General features: G+C 38.1%; 1 protein-coding gene across 1 annotated transcript in view; it reads right to left on the bottom strand.

Moving 5' to 3' along the window:
* The window catches only part of gpr137c (G protein-coupled receptor 137c), a 35120-nt gene that overhangs the window by 10363 nt on the left and 8739 nt on the right, over positions 1–16018 (bottom strand). Inside the window, exons 2-3 of the mRNA XM_022673314.2 lie at positions 7176–7225; positions 2161–2395 (exon numbers count right to left, since the gene is read on the bottom strand). Coding sequence (XP_022529035.2) covers positions 2161–2395; positions 7176–7225 — 285 coding nt within the window. The remainder of the gene's footprint in view (positions 1–2160; positions 2396–7175; positions 7226–16018) is intronic.

Below are 16018 nucleotides of genomic sequence, written 5' to 3'. Positions count from 1 at the left end.
TTTTATAATAGGTTAATATGCAATGATGTTTCCTATAGAACACATGGCTTAATTTTCATATAAGACTGTAAAAGTCTAGCTTCGCTGTAAAAAAATGATTTGGCAAAAACTAAAAACCTTTTTTGTGCTTACTTTGAGTTAAAATTACTTAAAATAGGGTGAAATTTCAAAGCAATACTGATTAACATCATTATTAAATAAGCAAAATGTTGTAAAATTAACACAATGTTTACTAAGACAGCAATTCTTATTACAGACAAAAAATAAGAATTATTGCCTTAAATTTTGATTATTTCACTTGTATTTTTACACTGTATTTATATATATATATATACATACATACATACATACATATATCTTATACGCCAAAACTCTATAAAGTATAAAAATATCTTTTTAATTTAATGGAAATAAATGTAATAGGGATTTGATTCAGAGTCGTTTTTAAGGGTTCTGTATTTGCAGCTGCACTTTTCACACAGCAGAATTAGCTGAGCCACATTTGCAGAAGTTTAATTGTGGAAGTTTATTTTAAGCCACAGGAAGTTCATTTTCATAGCGAGTCGGCACCAGAGTTCAGATCTGCACGACTCAGCATCTCCATAAACCATCGGGCAAATCTGTAGAACCTAAAACCACACGGTGCTTCTCTAAACCACAGTGTAACTGAACCAGGTCAAGAGTTTAGTGTAGAAATCTGCAGTTACTGAGGTTAGATGTGGTCTGATTAGATGATAGATCCTATAAAAAGGCTTTTTCATTCATATGTGAATATCAGAAATAGGTGAATTTATTGCTTCCAATAATGATACCACAGAAAAAGCAGAAATTGTTTTAAAATTAACTTTTATTTTGAAAGCACGCCGAAATCTGCACCCCGCCATGAAAAGCACCCCCTCTCGGAAGCACGCGTCTATTTAAAGTTCTGCTTTTATCAAGAAGACGTGGGTGCATGCACCTTAGAGGCGGTGCTTTTCATGGCGGGGGTGCAGATTTTGGCACAACACAATAACAATATACTGCAATAAAAAACGACTTCTTGGTAATGTCTTGTTCTGCTAACAGACTGGGAGGGTTTGGGTTATCTAACGTTTATATTAACTGCTGCCAAAAATCTCTATGAAACGTAAAATTACATTCTTTTAATAAAAGAACACCATCGTAAGGAAAATCACAGAAAAATAAACACTTCTGAGTTTTTAAAGAAGAGCGGAGAAAATGTAAATATTCAACAGAATTGACATGAAAATACATAATAATAATAATAATAATAATAATAATAATAATAATAATAATAATAATAATAATAATCAAATCTGATGTTATATTATTTTAAATATTAGGTGATAACTGATAAGTTTTTGTTATACATGTATATAATTTAGACGTTACTCGCATATGTAAATGTAATGTGGAGTAACATGTTTAGGTTGTAAAGTCAGCTTTAGTTGGATTTAACTAATAATAAACAGAAGTACAGACAAAAATATGTATTTTTTTTTTTTTGTGATTAACTGTAATTCCGCAAAGTCACTATAGGGTGGGCTTTGATTTATTTTAGCAAATTTGTCTCCAAAAGTGCCCAACTCAACAGATCACATATTTACTCACTAAATATCAAACATTCAGTCCTTTAAATGCCTTTTAATCTCATGTTCAGCTGTTTCTTCTATCGTTTTAGAGATTGAGGACATGGCAGAAATAATCGTTGACTAATCGACTAATTGAGAAAATAATCATTAGATAAGTCGACAGGGTGGGCTTCAATTTATTTTGTCAAACCCGCTCTTACACCTTTGGGTAAATGTGCTGCAGGACCCATACAGAACCTGTAGAACCTCCTCCATACCCAAATGTCTCAATCTCATCTTATATCGACAATAGAGGATCCAACAGGGTCTAAAAAAGGCTGCAACGATTAGTCGATATAATCGAAAGTGACGATTATTTAAATTTGTCGACTACAAATATCATTGTCGACTATTCGTTAATTTGTAACAGTACCACATTACACAAAGTTTTGGAGACAAAACCGACTAATCGACTAATCGAGAAAATAATCATCAGATTAGTCGTCTACCAACATAGTCATTAGTTGCAGCTCTAGTCTAAACTAGACCCTCCTTTTAGTAACAGTAAAGATTTGCCTGATAAACCCACCTTGGACTCCAGGTAGACGTTGGCGGAGGAGAGCTTGGCCAGCTTGCAGATGCAGGTGGCGAGAGATATGGCGCACAGCACGAAGAGACTGTCGTTCAGCAGCACTCGCGCCAGGGTGATGTGCCTGGCCTTCACCGTGTCCACGCCGGTGTCAATCTGCACCACTAGTGAACACGTCACGTTCACCACCAGGAAGAAGAGACTCACCATCAGGAAGGCCACCTTCAGAGGAGTCCTGCACACACAGAGAGAGAAAACACCATAAATATCCATATAGCTATAGCTATAATATATAAACCAGGGGTCATTAATAGGCGGAGCGCCAATGTGGACCCAAACCGATAAACTACTGAGAAAGATTTAATTCTTATAGTGTTTACATAAAGCGAATGAATTTTTCTTGTCTATTGTTAACGTGCTTTATAGCGGTGCAGTAAACTTACAGACCAATCACGTGTGCTGTAAGATCACCAAACGCTCTCCTCTACCAATCAGATCTGTGCAAAATGCAGGCGCGTGGAACACAACACAGGTAAAGCAGACAGTGAGAAGCTGCAGTCGGAGAATAAGGTAAAAAAGAAAAATTCAAATGGTGCGCACCAGAAAAAGAAATTGAAAAATACTACTTTTATAAAACACAAAATAATAGTAAAAAAAAATAAAACTGCTACTTGTCTGGCCAAGTTCAGCGAACATTTCTCTATGAATTGTACGATTTGTATATAATTATCATGAAAGACAGGCCTAAATCTAATATACATAAAATAAAATAGAATAAATATAGCATTTTGATTTACATTAATAGACTCGAATAGAGTTGAACTATTGAGGGCGTTTCCCTTTATTGTATGATAAGTCAATAATGTAATTATTGTGACAGACATACTTAAAACAATAAATATTGCTGAAATATACTTAATAGTATATGTAACTGACAGAACTACTAAGCTTCAGTATATATATACCATGGCCTGACGAAATTTTCTCTAACTGGACCGAACTGAATTCTAATTAAATACCCCTGATATAAACAAAAGAATTTGGACATACAGTAGCTTGCAAAAGTATTCATACCCCTTAAACCTTTCCACATTTTGTCACATTACAACCAGACACATAAATATATTTAATTGCAACATGATTCCTTAGGTGTTCACTTTTCCTTCACGTCTTCTTCTCTATTCATTTACTGTGCAGGAAATAATAAAAAATACTAATATTAAATGAGATTGTGGGGTCTTGCTCTGTGTGCTATGAGTCTGGAACGCTCCAAACAGATGTAAAGCACATGTGCTGAATTTAGTGTTTAAGACCAACACAAAGTGGTGTACAGTTGTGAAGTGTAAAGAAAATTATGCATGATATAAAAAACTTTCTACAAATAAAAAACTGAAAAGAATCATAATATCTTTAATGGTGACTCACTGTGATAATTTTAAGTTCAGATTACTTAAAATAACAAGCAAAATATAGTTTGAACACGCCTTAAATTCTGTGTTTGTTTTTTTTTTCATTATTTTAAAATGTTTTTGCATTGAAGGTTAATACTAAACTCATCCAAACTATAAAGAAAAAATATGGAATTATTTACTAAATAAACCAAAATATGTTTTATATGTATTTTATATGTTTTATATTTTCAACTCTTTAAAGTAGCACCTCTTGCTTAGAGGATCAGCTTTACTCTTTTCTGCTGGATTTTCAGTTTTATGAGGTAGCGTCCCCTGGAATTCAGGCTTTCAGTTAACAGCTGTGCTGAACTCATCAAGAGTTAATTACTTGAATTTCTTGTCTCTTAATAAAGTGTTTGAGAGCATCAGTTAAAGTAAAGTAGTGAAGAGGTAGAGTTACAGGTATACAGTGAATAGTGAATATTTGAGTAATGTTCTAATCCAGATTATAAGAAGCAAGAACTACTTAACTAAATAAAGAAAAAAAGTGTTATAAATGATGAAACGGGCACTCATCAGGTTCATATTAGGAAAGGAAAGTTTAACAGCTCCCCAGCTAAGAGCATCTAAATGCTTCTTCACAGAGTATTTTGGTTTGTTTAACAGTAATTTTAAGTTACTACATGATTCCTTATGTGTTACTTCATAATCTGGATTACTTTACTATTAAATTAATTTATAATGTAGGAAATAATGAAAAATACTAATATTAAATGAGATTGTGGGGTCTTGCTATTGTGTGCTATCAGTATGGAGCGCTACACACAGATGTAAAGCACATGTGCTGACGGGGTTCAGTCAGTATTTGCTTAACTCGGCTGTCTGAGCTCCATCCAATCCCCCAAATCCTCTCCTTTAGCCCCTCCCCCCCCATTCCCCCTCACTCCCCCTCACTCCCCATCACTCCCCATCACTCCCCCTCCTCACAGATCAGACTCAGATCTCAGCAGACTCTAATCACCTGATCAAAGCCCACATTAGTACCAACCGCTGATCCCGACCCCGGGGGAGACCCGGTTACAGCGCCAGTTCAGTTCGACAGTATAAAAACCTGGGCATTAAAGTGAAATTCCATAATTTACCGTAATATATACAGCTCTGAAAAAAAAAGAGAGCACCTCAGTTTCCGAATCAGTTTCTCTGATTTTGCTATTTATAGGTTTGTATTTGAGTAAAATGAACATTATTGTTTTATTCTATAAACTACAGACAACATTTCTCCCAAATTCCAAATAAAAATATTCTCATTTAGAGCATTTATTTACAGAAAATGAGAAATGGCTGAAATAAAAAAAAGATGCAGAGCTTTCAGACCTCAAATAATACAAAGAAAACAAGTTCATATTCATAAAGTTTTAAGAGTTCAGAAATCAATATTTGGTGAAATAACCCTGGTTGGTTTTTAATCACATTTTTTTCTGCATCTTGGCATCATGTTCTCCTCCACCAGTCTTACACACTGCTTTTGGATAACTTTATGATGATTTAAACAAATTCAAGCAGTTCAGTTTGGTGGTTTGATGGCTTGTGATCATCCATCTTCCTCTTGATTATATTCCAGAGTTTTTTAATTTGGTAAAATTAAAAAAACTCATCATTTTAATCATTTTAAGTGGTCTCTTATTTTTTTTTCCAGAGCTGTATATCTTTTGTGGACTGGTGGCAAAACTTTAGTCTCCCCAACCAATGAGCTAAAGCTGAATATATATATATATTATTTCTAGAATTCTAGAATATATCTGCATTAAAATAAGCAAATAGGTTAGAGCTTCTTATTAGAAAATAATTACTGCATTAGTGATTATTATGCTTCAGCTGGCAACCCTAACTGATGCAGGGAGTAGCTTCTCATTTGTTAAACAACCACGTGAATCCTGTGGTCATGGACACAAGTACAACTGTACAACTTTACAGTAGTTAGGATTTAAAGTCAAATAAATGCTGGATGTTAATCTACACAGATTTCTCTCCTGAAAACAGTTTATTTGGGTGAGTAAAGCACTTCCATTCCTGCACTAAGGCTGGGTGCAGCAGCATTAGCATTAGCCACTAACCACAGCACTAGCGGGACATAAATGCCGCCTAATAGCGCTAGACTAAGGGACCCTGAGTGATTCGTTGAGCCAGGGTGCTATTAGCTAGTGGTTTGTCTCACGTAGCTTGTTTTAACACATTAAACACACCGACTAGAGTCCAATATTCTCACCTCTGAACGCTGAAAGAGCTAGCGCTGTGGCTAATGCTAATGCTGCTGCACCCAGCCTTAGTGCTGGAGAAACTTTACTAAAAACTCACCCTTATAACACTGTACTTAAGCAAAGTCGCTTTACTGCTCCTTAAGGTGTATTTTAAGAAAAATAAGCTATTTTAATAAAACATTCAAAAAAAGAGTTTTTAGATAAAAAGACATAAAATCGCAGTATTTTAGTGCTGTGTTTGCTGATCTCTGCACTGCTCAGTCAGTGAGGGTTCTGAGATTCACTCAGACTTTTCTGAATCTTGCTCAGTCCTCAGTGGAGTGACAGCAGTTAGTGGAGAATAAAGGATCTTTTGTCAGAACTCAACTTTTCCCTGCTCTGACCTTCTAACCAGCACCTCCTCAACTTCACCAACAGTCAGAAAACAACTCGCACATCCTCGGCTATTCTCCAGCATCTGCACACTGTAAACTCTCTAACAGCTGTTTTAGCTGCGCAATTTTTAATATCCATTTTTAATAATCAAATTGCTTAAATAAAACTCCCTGAATATGAGTATGTATATACCAATTATATCCACCAAATGTCAATGTTGAGAGCTGTGTTCATGTTAGTGTGCTCCTGTTGGCTGTGTTCATGTCAGCTGTGCTCATTCTAACCTAAGATTTGCTCATGTTTGCTGTGCTCACATTGTTGGTTGTGCTCATGTTGTTGGCTGTGCTCATGTTGGCTGTGATCCTGTTGTCTGTGCTCATGGTTACTGTGTCTGTGCTAATATTGGCTGTGCTCATGTTAACTATTGACTGTTCTAATATTGGCTGTGCTCCTGTCAGCTTTGCTTATGTAAGCTGTGCTCATGCTAACCTTAGCTGTGCTCATGTTGGCTGTGCTCAAGTTGGCTGTGCTCATGCTAACTTTAGCTGTACTCATGTTGGCTGTGCTCCTGATCGTTGTGCTCATGTTGTTGGCTGCGCTCTTATTAGCTGTGCTAATATTGCCTGTGCTAATGGTAACCTTAGCTCTGCTCATGTTGGCTGCGTTCCTGATGATTGTGCACATGTTAACTGTTGGCTGTGCTTCTTTTGGCTGTGCGCCTGTCGGCTGAAAACCGGTGAGCTTCTGTTAAACAGTGCAGGAGAAAATATAACCAGAACACTGATATTCAGAGACTGACAAGACGACACAGCTGCTGTGAAAACGGTATATAAAACTGTGTAAGTTGTGGGGGGGGCGGAGCCTCCATGAGCATCAGCGAGTCTTTTGTGCCCACTGTGCATTGTGAACACCCTTTAATGTCCTTTAATGTTGTGTCTGATTGGTTTAAAGTACTGCAGTACAATATATTATAATAAATCAAGTCACTTACTTGTATTTGCTGAGTTCTGGAGAGTATTTAGCTTTGGCTTTACACATCATCTGCAGGAAAAAAAAAAAGAAGTGGATTAAAACATGAAAGTCATGAAGCTCTACAACAAATCTGCTCCCAGAAGCTTCATCACAATCCTGAAGCTCCGTCTGGATACTGAGAATCCACAGTCAGGCTGTATCTGCAGAGCTGTTCAAACACCAGTATCTCCACTGAGCAAACATCTACAGCAGCTACACCGCCGCTAACAACTGCTAATAGGGGTGTGACGAGACACTAATATCACATAGACACTTTCACTCAGACTCAACATACATCGATTCAGCTGTGCTAAAAACGGTCCTGGGAAACTGGGATTAGAAGCTGTAGAACCTTCAACATCAACTTTAACTAATAAATAAAAAATTATAGAATTAAAGAACAAAGAAAAATGTTTTGTCATGTTTTCTTGGCATGTACTAATACTCATAATTAATCATGGGTGTGGTTAATATTTGGAGTAACGTGAAATAAACCAATCAGTGTGTCAGTAGTCATTCCATTTAAGGGTCAGGTGAGCTCTGACCTTGGCACGTTCATATCTTAAGAGTGCAGCACTTTTGTGCGTGTGGTAGTGTGAGGACAAGTGGTCAGGAGGTTACCGGAGAGAGGTGATGCAGAGACGTAAAAACAGTCTGGAACCAGGTAGTATCCCTTTCAAAGTGTTTATTGTGACAAACGAAGCACCCAAAACCAAAAACAAAACGAAATGTACAATATTTACACACTATTTAATATTTAAACACCAGTATCTCCAGTGAGCAAACATCTACAGCAGCTACACCACCGCTAACAACTGCTAATAGGGGTGTGACGAGACACTAATATCACGAGACGAGACACGATACTGGGTTCCCGAGAACGAGACGAGACGAGATTTAAAAATAAAATTTTTAAGACAACGTCAAAAATTAAAAATGGCTTGAAAACTAGAGTTTTATTTGACAAAATCATATAACGCAAACTTAACAGACTGGTTTCTCTCACACATTGATTCTATAAGAAATAGAAAAAAGAATAAGAATAAAAAATAAAAATAAAACTTTTCTAGTGCAAACAATAAGTGCAAACCCCAAGCAGTCATATTAAGACTATGGTTTGTGTTTTTTTTTTCCTCCTAAATCTCCTAAAATACCGTTTATTGTTTCCACTGGAGCCAAAATGCAGCCAAACATGCAACTTAAAAAGGGGGTATGCAGCCCATGCGACTCATAGGGGCGCTGCACTAAAGGGGGCGCCAAATGAAAGCCCCAAATAAAATCTCTCTCAGGAGAAACAGCCAATCAGCTTGCTGGTTTTGCGGAGCGACGTGGGCTTGTAATGACAGAACGTATCTCCTCCCCCCCCCTCCCTCCCCCCCCCCCCCGGGTGCGCTGATACTACGTTTGCATACACCACTAACAGTATGTAGTTGCACTTCTGCTGTGTTGCCAGATCCCGCTTAAAAAGTCCACACTAACCTATTTTTTTTCCTGCGAAACAGGTTAAAGCTTGACGAGAAATATTGCGAGATCTCGTGCTGCTAACAACCGCTAACAACCGCTAACAACCACCAACAACCGCTAACAAACACACCGTCCACTTACTCATACAAATGTTCTCCATCCCTCTTTATATATCCCAGGCTTTTTAATAACCTGAGGGTGGGAAACATGTTTACCTCCAGGTGCAATTTAATAACATGATAAAGATGAAACTGGCACTCATCAAGACCATTCCAGAAAAGGAAGAGCAAGAGTTATCTCTGTTGTACAGGATAAGTCCATCAGAGTTACCAGCCTCAGAAACCAAAAGTTAACAGCTCCTCAGATAAGATCATCTAAATGCTTTACAGACTCACAGCTGGAGGAAAAAGTATGTGAACCCTTTGGGATTATACTTGGATTTCTGCATACATTGGTCATTAAATGTGTTCTGATCATCATCTAAGTCCAAACAATAGAAAAAAAACACTCTGCTTAAACTAATACCACACAAAACAATTATATATTTGCATGATTTTACTGAACACAAAATGTTAACATTCACAGTTAAGGGTGAAAAAGTATGTGAACCCCTCGACTAAAGACTTTTCTAAAAGCTAATTGGAGGCAGGATGTGATGAGATTGGATGTGTTGGGATGTTAAAGCTGCCTTGCCCTATAAAAATAAAAACACCAGTTTTGAGTTTGCTGTTCTTAATTAGAATTGCACTTTGCTTGATGTGAATCATGCCTCGCACAGAGAGAATTGTTGACTTGCATGAAGCTGGAAAGGGTTACAAAAGTATCTCTAAAAGCCTTGATGTTCATGTGTCCATGGTGAGACAGATGGTCTACAAACAGAGAAAGTTCAACTGTAAAAAGTCCTGTAAAGATGACTGCAAGAGCACAGCAGCGCAGAACGATCAATGAGGTGAGGAAGAATCCTAGAGTGTCAGCATATGACTTACAGAAATATCTGGCACATGCTAACATTTTTGTTGAGAAATCTACAATAAGAAAAACATTAAACAAGAAAGTTTGCAAAAGAGAACCTGGATGATCCACAGCAGTACTGGATAAATATACTGTGGACAGATGAAACCAGAATTGAGTTGTTTGGAAGGAAAACACACAACGCAATGTGTGGAGAAAAAAGGCACTGCACACCATCATCAAAACCTCATCCCATCTGTGAAACATGGTGGAGGGGGCATCATGGTTTGGGGCTACTTTGCTTTGCTGCCTCAGGGTCTGGACGGATTTTGCCGTCATCAACGGAAAAAAATTAATTCCCAAGTTTACCAAGACATTTTGCAGGAAAATTTAAGATCATCTGTCCTTCAACTGAAGCTCAACAGAGGATGGATGATGCAACAGGACAACGACCCAAAACATGGAACTAAATCAACAACTGAACGACTTTAACAGAAGAAAATACTGGGCCTTCTGGAGAGTCCTGACCTCCTGAACCCAATCTGTCTGTCTGTCTGTCTGTGGGATCTGTGATCTGTTACACTTCTACAAATAAGTTACAAATCAGAGGTTCAGTATTCAGCATCAACAGGCAGCATGTATCACCCTGCATTACTGAGGCTCCACTGAAGTGTTACACAGAGGCTTAACACAAGTGTGTGTGTGTGTGTGTGTGTTTACAGCGCAGCAGGCTCCGCTGGGACATGCAGTATTAGTGTGTGGAGTAAAGCAGAAGAAAAGCACCCAGAATAAACAGTAGATGTGAGCTGCTGCTGGGTTGTGCGTCGTCCCGCGAGAAACGTCTCGCTTTCACTCAGACTCAACATACATCGATTCAGCTGTGCTAAAAACGGTCCTGAGAAACTGGGATTAGAAGCTGTAGAACCTTCAACATCAACTTTAACTAATAAATAAAAAAATATAGAATTAAAGAACAAAGAAAAATGTTTTGTCATGTTTTCTTGGCATGTACTAATACTCATAATTAATCATGGGTGTGGTTAATATTTGGAGTAACATGAAATAAACCAATCAGTGCGTCAGTAGTCATTCCATTTAAGGGTCAGGTGAGCTCTGACCTTGGCACGTTCATATCTTAAGAGTGCAGCACTTTTGTGCGTGTGGTAGTGTGAGGACAAGTGGTCAGGAGGTTACCGGAGAGAGGTGATGCAGAGACGTAAAAACAGTCTGGAACCAGGTAGTATCCCTTTCAAAGTGTTTATTGTGACAAACGAAGCACCCAAAACCAAAAACAAAACGAAATGTACAATATTTACACACTATTTACACACTGTCCACTGGTAGGAGTTAAAGGTGGATTGGCAGCTACCAACAAAATGCTAAATCAACAGCTCGAAAAAACTCCTGTCGGCATACCAGCCACGCTTAACCAGTGAGTGACCCCCCAATAGTGTACCCGCCTGCCCTTAAATACCTTTAGCCCACCTCCGGCTAAACCAACAAGCAATTAACTAGTGGGCAGGTGGGTAAGACAACTATACATAATAGGTATTAAACAATATTAACATAATAAAGACATGCATGCATACATTTGGACGTCCAGGTAAGTATTGATAATTATTTTACAATGTTAATGCATTATTTTGTATGTTTTATTTTACACAGGTACCCCCAGGCTCCCCTGCCCCAGAACACCCCTTGGTCTCTACCCAGACCATAAGGACCCGGGTGGCTCGCGCGCCGCCATTTTTACAGGATTCAGGTAAGTACTGTGTTTGTTGTATGAATGTCTGTGTAGGTAAAATGTACATGGGGGTTCTTGGTAGATGGTGATGTGTTCAGGGGCCTGACATCATCACAGTGCATCTCAGCACAGGATACCGGTCTGCTCATTCACGCTGTGAAGATACACCAGCAGCTCAATTTAGAGAACAGCAATGTTATTTTATTCTTTATTCTGTTTATTGATGATGTAAAAGCTGCATGACTGAGATAGTGATAGGTTTGGGCAGCTGACTGTTGTCATGGTTTTAATCAGTCAGTGACGCACCTGTATTTCCCGCTGCCAAGATACAGAAGAAACAAGACAGAAATTCACCTGAACACACCTCAATTCCATATGTGTAGATATATTCCTCAAACACTTTTTTTATGGTGCGGGCGCAAGATGTGGAAATAGACTATGATTAATGGCTAATATGAGTCTTATGGCCCTGTGTTCCACCCTGCACATTATTGTGTCTATTTTCATGAATTAGTAAATGTCTTTTTGTGCGTTTTTAGCTGAGCAAGGTGTACTTTTCCCGTCGTTACAATAGCAAAGACACACTGACACACCCTAAATCATGCTGCGAGGTGCACGGTTGACGGCTCACCTACAGATCACTAAATTAGGGCCAATAATCTCTGATTTAAAGTCCGCTGAGCTGCAGATCCGCCGGAGTGTGTGTTCTGATTAGTTTGGCAGGGAGAGGAATGAAGGGATGCGGAGTGGTGGAGGTTCAGCAGTGTGAGCAGCATGCTGAGAGAAAGGGAATAATAGAGGATTGGGGTCTGGATCCTAAAGCATGCTGGGATATCTGTTCCCATGACTTTGTATAAGCAGGTCAGCCCAGTGTGAAACTGGCCCTGAAAGCATTAATAAGAAGAGATTTTAGAATTAATTTGATGTTTATTTCATTACAGACAGTATGAGGTGCGGTGCAATGCTCATTGCTATCTTACACCCTGTAAACAGTCTATTTTTATGCCTTGTCCCTGCACTTTTAAAACAGCGTCAGAGTTTATGAATAAATCTACACTGATGGGCGTGGTGGTTTGCTGGAAGTGAGGTGTGTTCAGGTAAGTTCCTTCTGTATCTTAGCTGCGTGAAATACAGGTGAGCCGCTGACTGATTTAAACCCTGACAACAGTCAAAAGCATTTAACTTAACAAAAAACAGAATAAAGAATAAAATAACAACATTGCTATTCCATTAAATGAGCTGCTGGTGTATATTCATAGTGTGAACGCACAGGCCAGTATCCTCTGCTGAGACGCGCAAAAGCACCGCACTGTTAGATACGAACGCGCCAAAGTCAGAGCTCACCTGCCTCTTAAAAGTTAATGGGAATTGACACATTGATTGGTTTATTTCACATGATGCCCAAAATTAACCACACTCATGTTTATTAAAGAGAATTAATATATGCCTTTTGCACGTTTTGAGCTGCGCATGGTGTACTTTTCCCATTGTTATGACAGCAAAGACACCCTGAAACGCCCTAAATCAAGCTGCACGATGTATAACTGACTGATGCACTTTATAATCGCTTAAAAAGTACCTTTATGGTTTGTACTTGGATGGATTAAAGCTTTCTCTCTCAGACGTTAAATAATGCAAAAAAAAAACAAGTTCATATTCATAAAGTTTTAAGAGTTCAGAAATCAATATTTGGTGGAATAATCCTGATGGTTTTTAATCACAGTTTTTTTCATGCATCTTGGCATCATGTTCTCCTCCACCAGTCTTACACACTGCTTTTGGATAACTTTATGCTGCTTTACTCCTGGTGCAAAAATTCAAGCAGTTCAGTTTGGTGGTTTGATGGCTTGTGATCATCCATCTTCCTCTTGATAATATCCAGAGGTTTTCAATTTGGTAAAATCAAAGCAAATCATCAATTTTATGTGCATCTCTTATTTTTTCTAGAGCTGTATATGTTAATATTAAGCAAACATATCTACCAATGGGGTAAGAAAATTTGTCTTAGTAAGATTTCTTATTTTTAATTACCTTATATTTGGACAAAATCAGAATTTGTCTCACTTGACTGGTGATTTTATGTTCTTATTTTGAGTCAAATTACTTAAAGTGAAAATTCAAGGTAAAACAGATAAAGATCATTATTCCTAAAATAGGTCAAATAATCTTACACTTACACAATGCTTAGTAAGACAAAAAAAGAGAGGAAAATTAGATTTATTGCCTTAAAATTAGAAAATTTTACTTGCTAAGATTTTGTTTGTTGCAGTGTGTGTTTTTGCTAGTGTGTGTGTCTGTGTGTGTGTGTGTGTGTGTGTGTGTGTGTGTAGTACACACTGCCCTCCAGCTGTTTACTGGTTTTGGTCCATTACAAAAGAACCACAGAGAGAAAAGTGAGAGGGAACAGAGAGCAGAGCGACGGCGGGACGACCGAATCTCGCACTGACTCCGCCCACATTCCCTATTCCTCAAAATTTATTTATACTGTGAAATGTCATCTTCACGTCAGCCTGAGTCACATCTCTGAGCATGAATCCGGCCGTGGTTTACGGTCACGAGATTCTCCGACAGAAAAAATCAAACCCACAGCCTCTCTTCCCTTTTCCTGCAGAAACCTGAGTAACAAAGGCCTGTTTATATCCTTTAAATTAATACATCATATTATATCACTTTTTTAACACGAGTTAGAATAGAATCTATGCTTTAACAAAACATATTTATAAAGTTCTTTACACAAAATCACTCTCACATAAGGATAAAGAGAGATTTTACCAGCTCTATTCTTTCTTATACCACTTTCAGTCCCTTTCAGAATGAGCCGTTTAAGGGCTCTGTCACTTTTATCCAAATAATAATCTGTAGCTGGCCACGCCCCATGTATACGCTGCTGAGCGTTTACGACATGTTATTGTTAGCTTGAGCTAAATGGCAACAAGCTAACAAACGAACAAGCTAGTTCATGGTTAACTTCTTCTAAGTCCTATAGCTCCCTCACCTGCTGACGTGCTACAAGCAGTATAGGTACAGATCCCACCCTCAAAAGTGTATTGACTGAGGTTCTCAACCAGCAGAACCAAATGGCCGTATGAATTGTTGAAAACTTGAAATGGACAGAAAGTTTAGAGGAGAATAATTTGCTTACCCCTAATCATTGAAACATACAGAGATACTATGTATTCCAACTTAAAAAAAAACATACAGATTTGGACACATTTAAGAGAGCACATCAGTTTCTGAATCAGTTTCTCTGATTTTGCTATTTATAGGTTTATGTTTGAGTAAAATGAACATTGTTGTTTTATTCTATAAACTACAGACAACATTTCTCCCAAATTCCAAATAAATGTATTGTAATTTAGAGCATTTATTTATAGAAAATGAGAAATGGCTGAAATAACAACAAAAAAAGATGCAGAGCTTTCAGACCTCAAATAATGCAAAGAAAACAAGTTCATATTCATAAAGTTTTAAGAGTTTAGAAATCAATATTTGGTGGAATAATCCTGATTAGTTTTTAATCACAGTTTTTTCATGCATCTTGGCATCATGTTTTCCTCCACCAGTCTTACACACTGCTTTTGGATAACTTTATGCTGCTTTACTCCTGGTGCAAAAATTCAAGCAGTTCAGTTTGGTGGTTTGATGGCTTGTAATCATCCATCTTCCTCTTGATTTTATTCCAGAGGTTTTTAATTTGGTAAAATGAAAGAAACTCATCATTTTTGAGTGGTCTCATTTTTTTCAAAGCTGAAGTGTATATGATTGTAAAATTTGGTGCATATTGCTTTGATTGTGGCCTGTGGTAAAGTGTTTACAGGGTGCAGCTCATTATTTCCTGTTTGGTTTGGTGGTTATCAGGAGAAAAACAGCGAGGGTTTCAGAGCAGGGCTTCCTCCTGAGCGCCGGGATCACGAGACTCCAGCGGATTTAACACTCGGCCGGTTCCAGCCGGAGTGTGTACCGTACCGACCTGCTGCTGCTGCTGCTTTACAGCTGTTTGAACAGGAGTACTAGGAAACGGCCTGATTAACCAGGTGTGTTTGTACGTGTGTGTGTATGTGTGTGTGTCCACAGGGATAATCAAGGTGATGTTTATTCAGAGGTAAAGGTCTGATCAATCAGTAAACACACACAGACTGAGGACGATCAGAAATCAATCGCAGTTAAACAGCATGTTACACTCTCGCTTCCCAGAGACAGAACACCACTTGCCATGTATAGTAGTTACAGATCCCTCACTCAGACAAAGTCTCCATAAATAGACCATACAAATCATTAAAACTTAAAGGAGAACTCTTGTGTAAAATGGACTTTTGTTGTAGTAAAACATGATAAAAAAGTTCTTACCTTTGATGAATATCACACCTCCGTTCTCCCACAGCGTTCTGAGATCCAGAAATTTTAACAGTTTGTCCAACAAACACTCTTCAGACTGGGAGATACGGAGCATAATTTACCCTGATAAATCTAAAGCTTTTTCCACCGTTATCCAGCTCAAAGTAGCTCCACACCTCCTTGCTAGAATCCGGAGAGCACTGATATTTAAAACAAGGCGTCTATGTATATATAGGTCTATGTCATTATCAGTACAGTGATGGCGGCACTCAGAGCTGAAGCTGCAGCTAGCATTATGGGATGTAAACAGTGTTTTTTAAGTTATTAAT

The sequence above is a fragment of the Astyanax mexicanus genome, chromosome 14, assembly GCF_023375975.1.
Source record: "Astyanax mexicanus isolate ESR-SI-001 chromosome 14, AstMex3_surface, whole genome shotgun sequence".
NCBI classification, from domain to species: domain Eukaryota; kingdom Metazoa; phylum Chordata; class Actinopteri; order Characiformes; family Acestrorhamphidae; genus Astyanax; species Astyanax mexicanus.
Note: the sequence above shows the minus strand (reverse complement) of the source record. Positions and strands in the feature narration are given on the sequence as shown.